General features: G+C 43.8%; 1 protein-coding gene across 1 annotated transcript in view; it reads right to left on the bottom strand.

Annotated features, from left to right (window-relative positions):
- LOC124013557 (synaptotagmin-1-like) overlaps nucleotides 1-19,993 on the bottom strand; it is a 49,434-nt gene extending 29,441 nt beyond the window's left edge. The window contains exon 1 of the mRNA XM_046327882.1: nucleotides 19,703-19,993. Within this exon, the coding sequence (XP_046183838.1) occupies nucleotides 19,703-19,993 (291 nt within the window). The remainder of the gene's footprint in view (nucleotides 1-19,702) is intronic.
- Nucleotides 19,994-20,420: the final 427 nt, after the last annotated feature.

Genomic DNA, 20,420 nt, shown 5'->3' with positions numbered 1-20,420 from the left:
CTCATTCATCCATTGCCATGGCAGCCCGTTAAATAACATTCATGTCATGTACAACGCATGAACACCGCCGCTGTTTCCCCCGAGAGAAATCAATCAACCCCGGGGCTCCCAAGTGGCGCAGTGGTCTAAGGTGTTGCATCTCAGTGCTAGAGGCATCACTACAGACCCTGGATGGATTCCAGGCTGTATCACAACCGGCCATGATTGGGAGTCCCATAGGGCGTGTTGTCCGGGTTAGGGTTTGGCCGGGGTAGGCCGTCATTGTGAATAAGAATTTGTTCTTAACCGACTTGACTAGTTAAATAAATGTTACATAAAAAAAGAATGATCCTCTTCACTCTGTCAATAGCTCAATCTCTTTCTCCATCCATTTGAGGCTCAGTGTTGGAACCTTGTAAGTGCAGTAGGTAGTGGGAATGTGATTCAGTCACATCTACCTCATGGAGGTTGTTTGTGTACTGTACAGTGACTTGCATTGTTGTGGTCCTTCTCCTGTCCTCCTTGTTGGTGTCGTCTAACGATCATTTAGAATGAGAGCCGGGGGCTCGGGTACAAACACACTGGGGATTGATGGGACCAAACCCTTGGACATCTACTGCCATACATCTCCAAGCAGGCTTTGGTTAACAAAGAGGCTGCAGAAAGTGTTTGTGTGGATGGGTGTTTGGGTTTATCCAGTCGAAGAATGAAATATCAAAGACAACTATATGAATTTGTGCCTGAATCTGAATCGATTCCTAAACAATGGGTGCAGTCCTTCCAAAAATGTGTATGGTAGTTCAGTGCTGTCCAGATTAGATTGAACACTGGATAAGGCAAATGCTCGACAAACTGTTAGAATCGGTATAGCGTGCTATGCATATTTCCCCATTACTCAGTCTCCTGTCCTGGTGTGATTTGAGCAGGCTGCACAAGGGGAAGGAAAATCAATTAACCTTTAGGGAAGCGGGAGCACCTTCCAACCAGCCAGGAAAGAGGAGGAAATGCATCTGGATTTAAAGGTTAGGGGATGGGTATTGATAGAGGAGAAATACACACAGGGGCATAAGTGATTTGTTACTGGATATACACAAATACACACTTGCAGGCATGCAAAGCAAATACACACACACATACACTGTCACAGATACACACACTCTTGTTTAGCTAACCTTGTGGGGGCACACAATTTATAACCATTGAAAATAATATTTTCCTAAACCTAACCCTTACCCTAATGTTAGGGTTAAGGTTAATGTTAGGGCCTAACCTTAACCCTAACCTTAAAACCTAACCTTAACCCTAAATCTAACTCTATCTCCTAACCTTAAACCTAACCCTAAAACTAATTCTACCGTAATCCTAAAACCACTAGAAATAGCATTTGACCTTGTGGGGACTAACAACATGTCCGCAGTTGGTCCCCCCCAAAAAAAGAATACTATTCTTGTGGGTACTTATAGTCTATAGTATAGTTAAACACATCCACGCTAATTGACACATAATCATGTGCACGTTTAAGGAACAGTCCACATGCAATGTGTGTGTCGATTGTGGAAGTTTGGAACGAGACATAATACAAAACCTGAGCTTCATCCAAGCAAGAAGCCCAACTCTACGTGAAAAATAAACATTGAAATTAAATCACCTCTTCGTTCTATTTATTTACAGTCCACACACTGGTATAACTTCAATGGGACAGAGTACTGCAACTCTTCTAACCTCAAAAACACCAACAACCTACCTGATTGCAGCCAGGTTCACCTTCAGCGGGGGCTATGCTCCGTGGCCGTGACTAAGTCCACATCTAATAGTAAGTAATAATATATGCCATTTAGGAAGACCAGTAGTCATGTGTGCATACATTCTACGGGGTGGTCCTGGGACAACCACTACCCAGCCAGGTGGATAAACATGGAGGACCACCACCTCAGCCAGCCACATGCATACTGCTGCTTTCTAAATGGAATTAACAGGGATTTGGTGATTAAATCATATTTACTCAGGTTCAAGAAATTCACTTATTTAATCGAAAACTCTCTGAAATCGTATTACAAGGAAAACAAAGAGGTGATTTAATTTCAAAGTTCGTTTTTAATTTCAAGTTGCCTTGCATATTGCCAGAAGTATGCAAGAAGTACACTACATGACCAAAAGTATGTGGAGCTCATCTCATTCCAAAATCATGGGCGTTAATATGGAGTTGGTCCCCCCTTTGCTGCCATAACAGCCTCCACTCTTCTGGCTTTCTTGCTTCCATTCAGCCACAAGAGCATTAGTGAGGTCGGGCACTGATGTTGGGTGATTAGGCTTGGCTTGCAGCCAGCGTTCCAATTCTTCCCAAAGGTGTTCGATGGGGTTGAGATCAGGGCTCTGTGCAAGCCAGTCAAGTTCTTCCACACAGATCTCGACAAACCATTTCTATATGGACCTCACTTTGTGCATGGGGGCATTGTCATGTTGAAACAGGAAAGGGCTTTCCCCAAACTGTTGCCACAAAGTTGGAAGCAAAGTATCATCTGGAATGTAATGTTATGCTGTAGCGTTAAGGTTTTCCTTCACTGGAACTAAGGGGCCAAGCACAAACCATGAAAAACAGGCACAGACCAATATTCCTCTTGCACTCAACTTTACAGTTGGCACTATGCATTGGGGCAGGTAGCGTTCTCCTGGCCAGATTCCTCCATCGGACTGCCAGATGGTGGATTGTGATTCATCACTCCAGAGAACACGTTTCCACTGCTCCGGAGTCCAATGGCGGCGAGCTTTACACCACTTCAGCCAACGCTTGGCACTGCACTGCGCATGGTGATTTTAAGCTTGTGTGTGTCTGCTCGGTCATGAAAGCCCATTTCATGAAGCTCCCAATGAACAGTTTTTGTGCCGATGTTGCTTCCAGAGGCAGGTTAGAACACAATAGTGAGTTCCAAACGGTCCCGTTCTGTGAGCTTGTGTGGTCTACCACTTCGCGGCTGACTCAGTGTTGCTCCTATTCACAATGACAGCACTTACAGTTACCCGGAGCAGCTCTAACAGGGCAGAACTTACTTGTTGTAAAGGTGGCATCTTATAACAGTGCCACGTTGAAAAGTAACTGAGGTCTTCAGTAAGTCCATTCTTCTGCCAATGTTTGTCTATGGATATTGCATGGCTGTGTGCTTGATTTTATACACCTGTCAGCAACGGGTGTGGCTGCAAATAGCCGAATCCACTAATTTGAAGAGTTGTCCACATACACTATATGTACACAAGTATGCTACACCAGCTCATTGTTAGGAGAGCAATGTACCACACATGGCGAGCTCATCATGATCGAGGCACATTACTCATCTAACAGTGAGCAACTGCAGATCTACCACTGTCTGCAGGAGAAGTTTTTGCTGATCCAGTTTTGTGCCGTTTTCAATCTCCTGTCCCTGAATGACAGGTCTCCAGCACTGAACAATGACAACCACTGAGGGTGTCAATATACTGATCTCAGTCATAAGTAGACAGTCAATATTCCTTAGACAACCTTAAAGGGATACTTCAGGATTTTGGAAATGAGTTAGCATTGGCTCGCAAAACAACCACTAACGTCCTTCATACTGGAAAAAAATATCAATTTAAAAGAGAAGAAAGAACGAAAGAGCGAACGAAAGAACGGAAATTGGATTGTCCTGGAAAATGAGAGAAGGAGAGGACACAGATCAGCTCCTCCTCTGAAAGGCCCTGGGAAAAAACGCCAGAGCCTCCATTTTACCCTAGTAATGAATAACAAAGACGAGTCATCATGCATATAATACATACAAATTAGGCTACTTTAGTTATCATGAGATGAAATAAATGATCCCAGCACACTGCTGCTCCTATCACAGGATGACTCATAGGGCTTGCCATTTCAGTCTGTACACAACATCTTTTGAACTTTAAGTACAGCTAAGTATCTTGGTCATGTTCTTTTATTCAGTCCTTTTTTGACTCATGTCCGACAATTACTTACATTATTACTCACCTCATTACCAGTTTGGCCTATCACTTCTGTGACTACCAGTACACTTTGTAAAATATTCTACTATTGGAGATTAGCGATCACCCTTTATGCCAATGTCTTTCCTCGTGTACATGCGCTGTAATATCTGTAAGTTAACGTCGATTTTCCATTACATGTATGGATTTCCATATCTGCGTTATGGCATCAGTTTGTGATGGTTTATTCATGAATCGTAGTGTAGTCTGTCTCCTGCCTGTGAAGTGCCAAACGCGTGTAGCATTCTTCACTCTCCAAGTCCTGCTAGTCAGATAAAGAACCGGAGTGTTGACGGCTAATAGAAAGAGTTTCCATTGAAAGGGTTTCTCTATAGATGTGTTTCTCCACAGAAAGGTTTCTCTATAGATGTGTTTCTCCACAGAAAGGGTTTCTCTATAGATGTGTTTCTCCACAGAAAGGGTTTCTCTATAGATGTGTTTCTCCACAGAAAGGGTTTCTCTATAGATGTGTTTCTCCACAGAAAGTGTTTCTCTATAGATGTTGTTATTAAAGAAACCAGCACGGTGTTCTTAAACACTCAGGGCCTCATCCAGCAGTTGAGGACAAGGGTGAACAGTACAAGTACTGTCCATCATGCCATACCCTGATTGTACAGTGGGAGATGATGTAGTCATAAACAGCAAATGATACAAAAATGATTTCCATGGTGATGACATGAGTATTCCAGCCTTTCACCCAGTAAAATAATGTGATCTATTGAAATAGTTGGAAGTGTTGTAAATTCTAGTACGATTTCTAAAGGAGTAGAAAGGATAAAGTATTTTGGCTTTCAGAAGACAAAACACAGAAGAAAAAGCTGGACAATCTTTTACTCGCAGCACATTTAGCCCATTTTGTTTCCTTTGAGCACTTTATTAGAGACTTTAGACGTATAAAAACATCAAACACAAATGGAGAAAACCCTCCAGAAACACGAGACAGATCTCTGGTCTTTGCCCGAGCAGCTGTCCACACACCGTCTGCTACTCTATTCATTCCCCATTTCCTCCTGATGAGGTGATCGAAGAAAAGGGAGATAGAAACAGCCTGTTAGTGGCCTTTCCCTCAGCTGGGATTACAAGGCGCTGCTGTCCATCCATCCCCTCACTGTAGCTTATTGTCCAGGCTGTTGTGGCATGCTTAAGAAGGGTTGGAGAGGCGATAGCATCATGACCCTATCTGACCAGACGGCAGACCAGAGGACCTGGCTGAGATGTGCCCCTCGTCTCTCGTCCATCTCTCTGTCAGGCCAGGGTGGTGTTTCTCAGAACCTCCAGAAATCAGGGAGCATCAGGGAATCAACAGATGGGAGTAAATGTCATTATCTTTGGGCTACCTGTGCCAGCTTATCTCTGTAGACAGGGGAGAAAGGAGACAGGCAAGGAAAGGCAATTCTAGAACAATGAGAAGGGTCTAAACTGCCACCTCGTGAGCTGGGTCTGTTCAACAGATCTCTCCAGGCATATGACTGAGCAGTTGGCTGACTACCATCAATGGTCAACCATTGACAGCACAATATGCTCATCCATTCCTACTCAACTTGTTTTACCTTTACTTAACTAGGCAACTCAGTTAAGAACAAATCTTATTTTCAATGACGGCCTGGGAGCATGTGGGGCAGCAGGTAGCCTAGTGGTTGGAGTGTTGGACTAGTAACTGGAAGGTTGTAAGATCGAATCCCCGAGCAGACAAGGTACAAGGTACAAATCTGTTCAGGGGCAGAAGGACAGATTTGTACCTTGTCTGCTCGGGGATTCGATCTTACAACCTTCCGGTTACTAGTCCAACACTCTAACCACTAGGCTACCTGCTGCCCCACATAGAGTAGATAGATCCCTAACATGAACCACCTCAGTCTTTGAGTTTTGAAATTTAATAAACAACTTCACAGAGAGAAGTGGTGTTCCATGGGTCCTTGTGTCCGGTAGAGCAGGTGACGTGTATCTTACATAACTTCAGTCTCAACACTTTATACATCCTTACATAACAGACATGGAGGATCGGTTAGGCACTACCCTCTTAGCCTCCACAGCTTTCACCTCTATTTCTCCAGAAATAACCTCCGGGCCACCAAAGCGGACAACCACCTCAGAAGTGTCCTTTGAAGGGGAGATTCAGCGTGCGGCTTCTCCCTTCACACAGACATCTGAGCCAGGGTATATGAATAGGCTTTCTCTCTCTTGGTGGTTGTTGGTGAAGGTGCGGGGGAGGGGAGATACGTGGGGGCTGAGTGTGAATACAAATATCAGTCGATATGGTTTCAAGTCTCATTCGTCTTGGTAAGTAAGCCAGTCTTTGGTAAGCCATTTCCTTGCACTTGTGCGCCTATCAAATAGACCCCCTGTCTTTTTTAAGGAACACAAAGCCAGGGAACAAGAAGAGATTAAATGTTCCAGGCTGTACATTTGTTCTCATTGTCTCTCGTCTGATGGGAGCTCGATGATGGTGTGCAGAGGGAAAGAATGCGCAACGAAAGGTTGAATATATGAAAGAGCTTTAAATAGTGATGCCTCATTCTTAAGGGCTTTGTCCTACTCAGTTTGTTTTGTGCCCTTTCCGCCATTCCTAATACTGCTATTCCAAATGTAGAAAACAAATCATCTTGAGGATGATGTGCAACATTGTGTAGCTGTGATATTTCAATAGAAAAACATTCAGCTTCATTCACAAAGACACCCACACCTTGAATAAACTTTATTTCAGATCTGATATGATGCTTTGTACAACTTTTCTTGTCATATTCTCAGAAAACCTGTCTAAAGGGATGTATCCACTCCTAAGGCGGACAAATGAATTGCTACCCACTGGGCACACACTGGTTGAATCAATATTGTTTCCACGTCATTTCAATGACAGTTTAACCATGTTAGCAGCAAATTGAGGTGCAAAACTATGATGCCTCTGCAACAATGAACTACACTACATGACCAAAAGTATGTGGACACATGCTCGTCAAACATCTCATTCCAAAATCATGGGCATTAATATGGAGTTGGTCCACTTTTGCTGCTATAACAGCCTCCACTCTTCTGGAAAGGTTTTCCACTAGATGTTGAAACATTGCTGATGGTACTTGCTTCTATTCAGCTTCAAGAGCATTAGGGAGGTTGGGCGATTAGGCCTTGCTCGCAGTCTGCGTTCCAATTCATCTTTCGATGGGGTTGAGGTCAGGGCTCTGTGCAGGCCAGTCAAGTTCTTCCACAACGATCTCGACAAACCATTTCTTTATGGACCTCACTTTGTGCATGGGGGCATGCTGAAACAGGAAAGAGCCTTCCCCAAACTGTTGCCACAAAGGTGGAAGCACAGAATCATCTAGAATGTCATTGTATGCTGTAGTGTGATTTCCTTTCACTGGAACTAAGAGGCCAGAATCATGAAAAATATTTCCAGACTATTATTCCTCCTCCATCAAATGTTACAGTTGGCACTATGCATTTGGGCAAATAGCATTCTCCTGGCATCCTCAAAACCCGTGATTCATCACTCCAGAATACGTGTTTCCACTGCTCCAGAGTTCAATGGTGGCGAGCTATACACCACTCCAGCCGTCGCTTGGCATTGCGCATGGTGATCTGAGGCTTGTGTGCCGCTGGTCGGCCATGGAAACGCATTTAATGAAGCTCCCGACGAACAGTTCTTGTGCTGACGTTGCTTCCAGAGGCAGTTTGGAACTCGGTATTGAGATTTGCAACTGAGGACACAGCACTCAGCGGTCCCGTTCTGTGAGCTTGTGTGGCCTACCACTTCGTGGCTGAGCTGTTGTTGCTCCTAGATGTTTCCACTTCACAATATCAACACTTACAGTTGACCAGGGAAGCACTAACAGGGCAGAAGTGTAACGGACTGACTTGTTGTAAAGGTGGCCTCCTATGACGGTGCCACATTGAAAGTCACTGAGCTCTTCGGCAAGGCCATTCTACTGTCAATGTTTGTCTATGGAGATTGCATGGCTGTTGTGTGCTCAATTTTATACACCTGTCAGCAAATGGTTTGGCTGAAATAGCCAAATCCACTAATTTGAAGGGGTATCCACATACGTTTCTATATACTGTATAGTGTATCATTCTGAAGACTAAGGTGCTCAGTTTATGATGTCTTATTTTAAATACAATTCTAACATGTTCACCCCAAATTTTCATTATCGGAATGCATCCGGATAAAAAATTCTCTGGTGATTTTATACAATTTTACTTTATAAAAACCAAACTTATTTGAATAAAACTATATGTTGCTGTAGTTTCTCTATAAATACTAGTTGAAGTTTACATTCAACTGTAATATTTATTACCTACAATCACAGTGTCTGTGGACTTGTTTCTCATTACCGTAAAACTTTTAAAATGTGTACCTGTTTTAGCACTTACCTATACATTTGTTTGCTATCCCAAGCCAGTTTTTGGTCCATAGCCCATATTTAGATACTTTATAGGCATATCGTGTTCTGCCATTTGCCAATATGATCCCAAATTACATAATTTGATGATGAATCTCTAATAGAGCTCAGTACAGTTTCTCAATGTAATGGAAAACTGCAACACTCATTACCAAAATATGAATTGTTATCTCCGGAAGCTGCTTATCATTAAAGTAATGCACCAATATTTAGGAAATATTAGTAAAGATTAAACGTATTCTTTAGCAATTATGGCTTAATCTGATGCCTTTTGTTCTTTATCCAAATATGTGTACATAAAAATGACATGTATACACAAATAATTCAGAATTTCAGAAAAGGTTATGTGTTGCGGTAATGAGATAAATGAACAAATACATTTTAATAATTTGATTTTAAATATATTTGTTTTCAGTGTTATGTTTAACTCGGGCCTTTTCAGTAGGGGAGCAATGTTTGTTTTATAACTTTTTTGGACATTGAAAACTGTTTTTTTTTTGACTTGGTTGTTGTGGAAATTGTGGTAACATCTGATCAATAAACATAACAATAATTGTGAAATAGATAAATACAGCTCCTAATCTTAGTCATTGTTATGATGTATTTCTTTTTCGGCAAATGTCTTTTTTCCAAGTGCCAGTTTCATGAGAATCACCCTGCTGCATGAGGTTTCGCAATCAAAGCCACCATTCCATTCCTCGAGGCGCTCCCTGACATTAAACATGAAGGACAGTGGAGGAATTGAACTCAGCGAACTGGAATCACACATGGTGGCACTGGCAGAGCACAGACATACTGTGTACACAGTGTACACAGTGTACACACACGCACACGCCTACACACATGCACAAGCACAACACAAATCCAGTTGCCATTACATCTTGTTCTTCTCAACGGAAACATCTTATTACTTCAGCTCTATGTCTTCGACAAAGCGAGCCCAGATGGAATAAATGAAAGTGTGGTTTTTCGTTCCCGGCTTTATTTACAGGGCCCGTCAGGCAAAATCCTCTCTTGCATGACACCATTACCACAGCATCCACATTCTTGATCTCAGAACCGGCGGTTGGGTTGGAAAATGCTCTGCGAGACATGCTCTTTCTCCTTGGGAGCTAGATAGCAGGCACTAGCCTACCTGCAGCTGCTCACAAAACGGCGGAAGGAGATTAACGCCACGGCACGCTCTAATTAATCAATAGGGCATGAGGGGGTTTGTGGTATGTTGGCCACAATACCACAAACCACAAGGTACCTTATTGATATTATAAACTGGTTACCAATGCAATAAATAAATGTTTTGTCATACCCGTGGTATACGGTCTGATATATCACAGTTTTTAGGCGATCAGCATTTAGGGCTAAAACCAACCACCCCAGTTTATAATTTGTAATTATAATCCTGGAGCACCTGGAAGGAGTTCCATCAGTCAAACCTGATATTGACCAATGGGGTAACCATGGCGACAGCTCAATAAATTGTGAGTGTCTGCACTAGAGTCACACTGGGCTGGGGGGGGGTGGTGGACATACACACGCACATGGACAGACACAAACGCATGAGCGCACATGCATGCCTGCATACACAGAACAAGATGCACACACTGATATAGACAGCAGAAGTCCTCATTGATTATAAGCAAATAAACTGACCAATTCAATTAAAGTTGACAGACTATCCTTATCCATCCATTGTCAGAAATGCAGTAATTTTATGTTTGAGCATAATATTTGTTTAAACACCAACAGTGATACATATTTGGGTTCTTAATTTGACCAGTGTTGCCAGAGCAAAAATAATCCTACTGCAACAGGATTTGAACATTTAGTTCATAATGTTGTTTGATTGGTAGTTACGCTATTAGCTGGACAAAAGTAGACTATGTGAAAAGTGCACTGATGTTAATAACTGTGTGTAAGTGTGGGTTTTAAGTGAATTTATGTATATCACAACGCTCATCGGCATTTCCAGCGGTGTATTGATCAAATTAAGATCCCACATCTGTAGTATTACAACACCCAAGGCTGAAATAGCTGGATAACAGCATTGTTAGAACACACCATATATTACAGCATCCATTCTATAAAGCGGTAACCAAATGACATAAATTACAGTAAGAGCTTTCTCAGTTGTCTGGCCCGGTCACTGTGGGTGTGATCGGATGAGCAGCCAGGACACAACTATTGATTGGAAGGCCTCAAGCAGAATAAATTACTGCAGCAGAAACCTTTTTGTCTGGCTGTGCACTGGCTAGGGGAAGGGAAGGCCGTCTGCTTCAGGGCAGTGTGTGCTGTAATAGGCCAATTCAGACTTCAACCTTAAAGGCCTTGTAACCTGACGTTATTGCCACAGTGGTGGTGGTGGTGTTCACATGAACAGCTCCCATAAAGAGCCCTAACAAACAGCTAGGCCTGCATATAGCTATATACAGTATAATTATACATGCATATCTCTAAATTTGGGTCTGGGCCTGCAGCTTAAAAATAACAGTGATCAAAACGAAAGCTACACATTCAGGGAGTGTCACGTCTGCTCCCGCTCTTCCCCGCCCCGGCGCTTGAGGGTGCCAGACTGCCCTGCATCACGCACTCCTACCATCCATTACGCACACCTGCCTTCCCATCGTCACGTGCATCAGCGATATTGGACTCACCTGGACTCACTCAACACCTGTTATTACCTCCCCTATATTTGTCAGTTCACCAGCTCTGTTCCCCACTTCTGCATGAATTGTTTTTTGTCTTTGTTTTCTTGTATGCTGACGCTGTTCCTGTCTCGTTCCTCATTAAATATTGACTCTCCCGTACCTGCTTCGTCTCTCCAGCGTCATTCCATGTGACAGGGAGCATCGAAAATTCCAAAAGCGATGAATAGAGGACACCCCTGCTTTAAGTTATTCATACTTTTTGAACTACAACAATATTAACATGAACTCCCATACATTTCAATGGCCATAAACTTGAATGTTTTATGTTGTAGTTGTTTTTACAAATTCTAGACACGACTCCTCTTGAAACGTTTGAGCTATCGACAATGTTGAAATGTGCAGACTGGCTCAGCTTTGATTGATATTCAGATTTTATACTATTTATACTTTTTGAACTATAACCATTTTAAATTTGCATAAATTGTCATGGGTTTGAATGAGAACACTTGGAATACAGTGACAGCTATTCAAAATGGTCCAACTCCTTGGCCAATTAAGCTACAAGACCAACTTTAAAATGTTCAAGCTATTCTAACTTCAAATTCATTCTCTAGCACCTTTATAAACTATAAACCATTTAAATGTGCATACATTTATAAAACGTAACAGCTTCAATGCAAATCAAACAGACATAAGAAAAGGGGGGAGGCTTGCAAGCCAAAGAACACCATCCTAACCGTGAACCATGGGGTGGCAGCATCATGTTGTGGGGGTGCTTTGCTGCAGGATGGACTGGTTCACTTCACAAAATAGATGGCATCATGAGCCAGGAAAATGATGTAGATATATTGAAGAAACATCTAAAGACATCAGTCAGGAAGTTAAAGCTTGGTCGCAAATGGGTCTTCCAAATGGACAATGACCCCAAGCATACTTCCAAAGTTGTGGCAAAATGGCTGAAGGACAACAAAGTCAAGGTAGTGGAGTGGCCATCTCAAAGCCCTGACCTCAAACCTTTAGAAAATTTGTGGGCAGAACTGAAAAAGTGTGTGCGAGCAAGGAGGCCTACAAACCTGACTCAGTTACACCAGCTCTGTCAGGAGGAATGGGCCAAAATTCACCCAAATTATTGTGGGAAGCTTGTGGAAGGCTACCCGAAACATTTGACCCAAGTTAAACCATTTAAAGGCAATGCTACCAAATAATAATTGACTGTATGTAAACATCTGACACACTGGGAATGTGATGAAAAAAATCATATCTGAAATATTATCTCTCTATTATTATTCTGACATTTCACATTCTTAAAATTAAGTGGTGATCCTAACTGACCTAAGACAGGGAATTTCTATTTGAATTAAATGTTGGGAATTGTGAAAAACTGAGTTTAAATGTATTTTGCTAAGGTGTATGTACATTTCCGACTTCAACTGTATGTCAGTGTGCAGCTAACAGTATAGCTTCACACACTGTCCCTGTCCTCATGCTGGGCTCAAACCAGTGATCCTCTGCTCGCAAACACACATGATTTCCCTCCTTGACAACATACCAACCGTTGATCTATGGAAAAAGATTTCATTTGATTGCTCCATCTGCGTCATTTCAAGCTAGCTGTGGAGTGAGCTTACGGTAGGTCCCTACTTGAAAACGTACCAATCGTTTGAGCTAACGAAAAAGATCCATTGCCGATATTTCAAGCTAGCTGTGGAGTGAGCTTACGGTACGTTCCTAACTTTACACCAACCATAACAACACAGTGGAAGACATTTTAAATGCTACAGCTCTTTAGTACTTTCAGTTACAGACATTAAAACAACTTTTTTTTTAAATGTATCCTTACAAATTATAACAATTTAAACGAGCATAAAATGATCCAGCAACAGTAATAGTAACTCTTGAACTGTTCAAGCTATCCTATCCTATCAAGCAATCAATCAATCTTTCCATTTATCTAAACTTTTTCAACTATAACTATTTACAATTGTTCTATGGCGATGACGCCGACAGATATGGCAGCTCTGGTTGTAAGCAACTTTGCAGTATTTTGTTTTTTTGTGTGTTATTTCTTACATTATTACCCCCGAAATGTTTGTGTTGTTCTTCATTCCATTATTTTACTTTTAGATTTGTGTGCATTGTTGTGAATCGTTTTTAGATACTACTGCACTGTTAGATACTACTGCACTGTTGGAGCTAGGAGCACAAGCATTTCATTACACCCGCAATAACATCTGCTAAATATGTGTATGTGACCAATAAAATAAAAGATTTGATTTAAATATAAATAAAGACAGTTTAGTTGTTTACGCTAAGCTTTGTTGTTCTGGCCACTTCTGAAAATAACAGGCAGACTGCAGACTTAGCACAAGTGCATGTGTTTAGTGATTCAGAAATGTTATTCTGTAGTCAGACACAAAAAAAATATGTTTCTCAAAGTAATTTCTGTGAGATTTATTTAAGATACCATTTAAATCATTCGCTATTCAGATGTTCAGAACCTGGGCAGGTACTCTTAGTTGTCCTGACATTATGTGGGAAGCTTGTTCCACCATTGGGGTGCCATTGGAGAGAGAAGAGCTTTGGCTGAGCTGAGCTGAGCTGAGCTGAGCAGAGCTGGAGCTGCCCTCTCGTAGAAGTGGGAGGGCAAAGAGAGCAGAGGTGGCAGAACGGATTGCCCGGGTTGGGATGTTGGGTTTAACCATAGCCTGAAGGTAGTGAGGGGCAGTTCCCCTTGCTTCTTCGTAAGGTTCGGGTCTTGAAGATGATGCGAGCCTCAACTGGAAGCCAGTGGAGTGTGCGGAGGAGGGGATAACTTAGTAAGGTTGAACACCAGGCGTGCTGCAGCATTCTAGATACATTACAGGGGTTTGATGGGTGCCCAGCCAACAGAGAGTAGCAGTAGTCTAGACAGAACATGACAAGTGCCTGGATTAGTACCTGCGCCGCTTCCGGTGTGAGGAAAGGTCATACTCTACGGATGTTGTACAGCATGAACCTTCAACAGAGAGTCACTGCTTTGATGTTTGCAGAGAATGACAGTGTGTTGTTCAGGGTCACGCCAAGGTTCTTTGACCTCTGGGAGGGGAAACCAAGGAGTTGTCAACCGTGATGGAGAGGTCTTTGGAGCGAACAGGCCTTTCCTGGGAGTAAGATCAGCTCTGTCTTGTAAACGCGGGTACTTACTTTCTATTCTTAGCCAGTTTTGACACAATAAATCTCATCTGTCTGAACTGTCCTCTCCAGAATAAACTCAATTTGAAACCTGTGTAAAAACTAGATATAAAAGACTGAACCAGCTGAGGCTGTCCACTAAGGCTAGGATAAAGGCATGTGGGATAATTCTTCTCACGCGTGCATTTCAGATTTGAAAGGACGACTAATGAATATGTAAACAAAAGATTGAATACATACTTCACTCTTGCTTGATAGATGACAAGATAAACACAACAGTGTGACCAGTGATATACTTATAGCCTCACATACATTGGCATTCTGTATCCAATTCTAACCAGTGGAATGGCTGCTCAGGTTCCAATATTAATGTAAATAGCTGTGACTGCAAAGAGCGGCTCAGGTCTCCATTATGACTTCACCTGTGGGGTTGTGCATGGCAGCCGGGTGGACATAATTGTTATGAACAGCCCAGTGTGGCACTCTCAGTTCTGATCAGCTCATCCGGACAGAGAGTAAGTGTGTGTCCATCTCTGAGAGAGGGAGAGAGAGAGAGAGAGAGAGAGAGAGAGAGAGAGAGAGAGAGAGAGAGAGAGAGAGAGAGAGAGAGAGAGAGAGAGAGAGAGAGAGAGAGAGAGAGAGAGAGAGAGAGAGAGAGAGAGAGAGAGAGAGAGAGAGTGTTTGTGTCCATCTCTGAGAAAGAGTGTGTGTGCGTGTCCATCTCTTAGAGAGAGTGTGTGTCCATCTCTGAGTGTGTCTATCTCTGAGAGAGAGTGTGTGTATGCTCCCACGTGTGTCCATCTCTTAGTGTGTGTCCGTCTCTTCCTGCCAGATGCTGAGAAGTAAAGGCACTCATAGGTGAAAATTGGAAAAAAAGGGTACGATCTTTAAGAGGCTAAAGTGAATATGCATTATGTACAGAGATAGTGTGATATCAACCTAAAGTGAATATGCAGTATGTACAGAGATAGTGTGATATCAACCTAAAGTGAATATGCATTATGTACAGAGATAGTGTGATATCAACCTAAAGTGAATATGCATTATGTACAGAGATAGTGTGATATCAACCTAAAGTGAATATGCAGTATGTACAGAGATAGTGTGATATCAACCTAAAGTGAATATGCATTATGTACAGAAATAGTGTGATATCAACCTGAGGTTAATATGCATTATGTACAGAGATAGTGTGATATCAACCTAAAGTGAATATGCAGTATGTACAGAGATAGTGTGATATCAACCTAAAGTGAATATGCATTATGTACAGAGATAGTGTGATATCAACCTAAAGTGAATATGCAGTATGTACAGAAATAGTGTGATATCAACCTGAAGTGAATATGCATTATGTACAGAGATAGTGTGATATCAACCTAAAGTGAATATGCATTATGTACAGAGATAGTGTGATATCAACCTGAAGTGAATATGCATTATGTACAGAGATAGTGTGATATCAACCTAAAGTGAATATGCAGTATGTACAGAGATAGTGTGATATCAACCTAAAGTGAATATGCATTATGTACAGAGATAGTGTGATATCAACACACTACATTCTTCAATAGCTTCCCTGGACAGTCAACTACTTTGTTATAAATTATTATACCAAGTCATTATATCCGTAAAGCTGTAACGGTTTGAGGTCATTATTTGCTCTAAATGACTTGTGGGCTTGGGAGTATGAAAATGTAACTTGTTGAGAACATAGCTTTGAAGTGCTGTAACCATAGAGATACATACAATAGTGTTATATTAATTAAGTTTCTATATTAGTTTTTTTCTTATTGCTTTCACAAGTATGTGGTAAAAGTCCACAACTCCTAGTACATAACTCAAAACAGATCATCAAAAAACATTAAGCACATCTTCAATTGACTAAGTTCAATACATAAAATCACACCGTGATCTTCCCACCAAACCTAATCAGTGTTTCATCATGAAATACCTTTCATATAAAGTAATTGCCTTTCATAAAGAAATGCTTTTCATATTACTCTCTTCTCATTTGCTTAAATACATTTGACCATCACTTAATCCAACTGTGCTTAATGGTTAATAATTTAACCGTTTGGTTAACTGGATTGCCTACTATATATGGATTTTGAGAACTACAGAACTAAAAATGTGTTTGTATAGTGTAAACATCTAATACATACATAATGATTACTCATTATTGCTAATTGATTTCACATAGTGGAAACCACAATTGGTCACCTTATAAAAGGGTGTGTGTGAAGACTTGCAATTTCTTTCAACATGGAGCAGGATAGACAGCAAGGGAGAGGAAGAAATCAAAGAGCTCGAGGACAAGGGGCCTGTCAGAGAGGTGGGTATGTGCCCTATAAAAAAGGCTCATCAAAGAGGTCAAAGAAGTGGGCACGGGCCCCGTCAAAGAGGTGGGCATGGGCTCGTCAAAGAGGTCAAAGAGGTGGGCACAGGCCCCGAAAAAGAGGTCAAAGAGGTGGGCATGGGCCCGTCAAAGAGGTGGGCATGGGCCCCGACAAAGAGGTCAAATAGGTGGGCATGGGCCCGTCAAAGAGGTGGGCATGGGCCCCGACAAAGAGGTGGGCATGGGCCCCGACAACGAGGTCAAAGAGGTGGGCATGGACCCGTCAAAGAGGTGGGCATGGGGCCCGTCAAAGAGGTGGGCATGGGCCCCAACAAGAGGTCAAAGAGGTGGGCATGGACCCGTCAAAGAGGTGGGCATGGGCCCGTCAAAGAGGTGGGCATGGGCCCCGACAAAGAGGTGGGCATGGGCCCGTCAAAGAGGTGGGCATGGGCCCCGACAAAGAGGTGGGCATGGGCCCGTCAAAGAGGTGGGCATGGGCCCGTCAAAGAGGTGGGCATGGGCCCCGACAAAGAGGTGGGCATGGGCCCCGACAACGAGGTCAAAGAGGTGGGCATGGACCCGTCAAAGAGGTGGGCATGGGCCCGTCAAAGAGGTGGGCATGGGCCCCGACAAAGAGGTGGGCATGGGCCCGTCAAAGAGGTGGGCATGGGCCCCGACAAAGAGGTGGGCATGGGCCCGTCAAAGAGGTGGGCATGGGCCCGTCAAAGAGGTGGGCATGGGCCCCGACAAAGAGGTGGGCATGGGCCCCGTCAAAGAGGTGGGCATGGGCCCCGTCAAAGAGGTGGGCATGGGCCCGTCAAAGAGGTGGGCATGGGCCCCAACAAAGAGGTGGGCATGGGCCCTGTCAAAGAGGTGGGCATGGGCCCGTCAAAGAGGTGGGCATGGGCCCAGACAAAGAGGTGGGCATGGGCCCGTCAAAGAGGTGGGCATGGGCCTGTCAAAGAGGTGGGCATGGGCCCGTCAAAGAGGTGGGCATGGGCCCAGTCAAAGAGGTCATAGAGGTGGGGGGCCTCCCGGGTGGCGCAGTGGTCTAGGCCACTGCATCGCAGTGCTAGCTGTGTCACTCTGGGTTCGAGCCCAGGCTCTGTCGTAGCCGGCCGCAACCGGGAGGTCCATGGGGCTAGCGTCGTCCGGGTTAGGTGTTTGGCCGGTAGGGATATCCTTGTCTCATCGCACACTAGCGACTCCTGCGGCAGCTGGGCGCAATGCACACTAACCAGGTCGCCAGGTGTCTCCTCCGGCTAGCTTCCGGGTTGGGTGCGCGCTGTGTTAAGAAGCAGTGCAGCTTGGTTGAGTTGTGGTAGTGATGAGACAAGACAGTAACTACTAACAATTGTATACCACGAAATTGGGGAGAAAAGGGTGTAAAATAAAACATTTAATTAAAAAAAAAGAGGTGGGCATGGGCCTCGTCAGACAGGTGGACATCAGAGAGAGGGAGGCAGAAGGCAGGGAACGGTTGTGCCTAATGAAGTCCGGGCCATCGTCGTTGACCATATGGTGAAAGAGGCCTTACCGTGGCAGAGGCTGCCAAATTAGTTCACCCCAATCTGAAAAGATCAACTACTCAAGGGTTTTTCTTTATTCTTACTATTTTCTACATTGTAGAATAATAGTGAAGACATAAAAAACTATGAAATAACACATGTAGTAACCAAAAAAAGTGTTAAGCAAATCAAAATATATTTTATATTTGAGATTCTTCAAATAGCCACTCTTGGCATTCTCTCAACCAGTTTCACTTGGAATGCTTTTCCAACAGTCTTGCTCAGTACTTGTTGGCTACTTTTCCTTCACTCTGCGGTCCGACTCATCCCAAACCATCTCAATTTGGTTGAGGTTGGGGGATTGTGGAGAACTGGTCATCTGAAGCATCACTCTCCTTTTTGGTCAGATAACCCTGACATAGCCTGGAGGTGTGTTGGGTCATTGTCCTGTTGAAAAACAAATGATAGTCCCACTAAGCCCAAACCAGATGGGATAGCGTATCGCTGCAGTAGCCATGCTGGTTAAGTGTGCCTTGAATTCTAAATAAATCACTGACAGCGTCACCATCAAAACACCCCCACACCATAACACCTCCTCCTCCATGCTTCATGGTGGGGAAAACACATATGGAGATCATCCGTTCACCCACACCACGTCTCACAAAGACACAGCAGTTGGAACCAAAAATCTCAAATTTGAACTCCAGATGAGTGTGCCACCCTCCTTCTGGCCATGCATGAGGCATGAGACGAGATCAATGCAGACCAATGTCAAGCTTGGAATTGCCTTGCCAAAAGGTTTTCCCCACTGTACATTAACAATGAGTAAATATACTGAGATGTGGATGAGAATTTATACCCAAATGCTCAAGATGGGCTTGATGAAAATTAATTAGTGCTAAACTTGTTTGATTTTTACTCATTTAATTTGTTTCATTTAATTTCTTATGTAACGTTCTTCTGCATGATTAATTGTAGAGGATGTCTTCATTGATCACACCTTTGATTACACATTGCATAGATATGATGGAAATTGTAGATTTTCTGTTTCACCTGTCCTTGTGATTGTCTCCACCCCCTCCAGGTGTCACATATTTTCCCTGGTGTATATATTCCTGTGTTTCCTGTCGCTCTGTGCCAGTTCGTCTTGTCTGTTTTTCAAGTCAACCAGAGTGTTTTTCCGTACTCCTGCTTCTATTCTCTTTTTGCTAGTCCTCCCGGTTTTGACCCTGTTTTCTGGACTCTGTACCTGCCTGCCTGACCATTCTGCCTGCCTGGACCTCGAATCTGCCTGCCACTCTGTACCTCCTGGACACCGTACCTGCCTGCCTGACCATTCTGCCTGCCTGGACCTCGAATCTGCCTGCCACTCTGTACCTCCTGGACTCCATACCTGTCTGCCACTCTGTACCTCCTGGACTCCATACCTGCCTGACTGACCATTCTGCCTACCTTGACCTCGAACCTGCCTGCCACTCTGTACCTCCTGGACTCCATACCTGCCTGACTGACCATTCTGCCTGCCTGGACCTCGAACCTGCCTGCCACTCTGTACCTCCTGGACTCCATACCTGCCTGACTGACCATTCTGCCTGCCTTGACCTCGAACCTGCCTGCCACTCTGTACCTCCTGGACTCCATACCTGCCTGACTGACCATTCTGCCTGCCTGGACCTCGAACCTGTCTGCCACTCTGTACCTCCTGGACTCCATACCTGCCTGACTGACCATTCTGCCTGCCTGGACCTCGAACCTGCCTGCCACTCTGTACCTCCTGGACTCCGTACCTGCCTGACTGACCATTCTGCCTGCCTGGACCTCGAACCTGCCTGCCACTCTGTACCTCCTGGACTCCGTACCTGCCTGACTGACCATTCTGCCTGCCTGGACCTCGAACCTGCCTGCCACTCTGTACCTCCTGGACTCCGTACCTGCCTGACTGACCATTCTGCCTGCCTTGACCTCGAAGCTGCCTGCCACTCTGTACCTCCTGGACTCCATACCTGCCTGACTGACCATTCTGCCTGCCTGGACCTCGAACCTGCCTGCCACTCTGTACCTCCTGAACTCCGTACCTGTCTGCCACTCTGTACATCCTGGACTCCGTACCTGTCTGCCACTCTGTACCTCCTGGACTCCGTACCTGTCTGCCACTCTGTACCTCCTGGACTCTGAACTGGTTTTGACATTTTGCCCGTCCATGACCATTCTCTTGCCTACCCTCCTGGACTCTGAACTGGTTTTGACATTTTGCCCGTCCATGACCATTCTCTTGCCTACTCTCCTGGACTCTAAACTGGTTTTGACATTTTGCCCGTCCATGACCATTCTCTTGCCTACCCTCCTGGACTCTGAACTGGTTTTGACATTTTGC

This window comes from Oncorhynchus gorbuscha, linkage group LG25 (genome assembly GCF_021184085.1).
Source record: "Oncorhynchus gorbuscha isolate QuinsamMale2020 ecotype Even-year linkage group LG25, OgorEven_v1.0, whole genome shotgun sequence".
Classification (NCBI taxonomy): Eukaryota; Metazoa; Chordata; class Actinopteri; order Salmoniformes; family Salmonidae; genus Oncorhynchus; species Oncorhynchus gorbuscha.
Note: the sequence above shows the minus strand (reverse complement) of the source record. Positions and strands in the feature narration are given on the sequence as shown.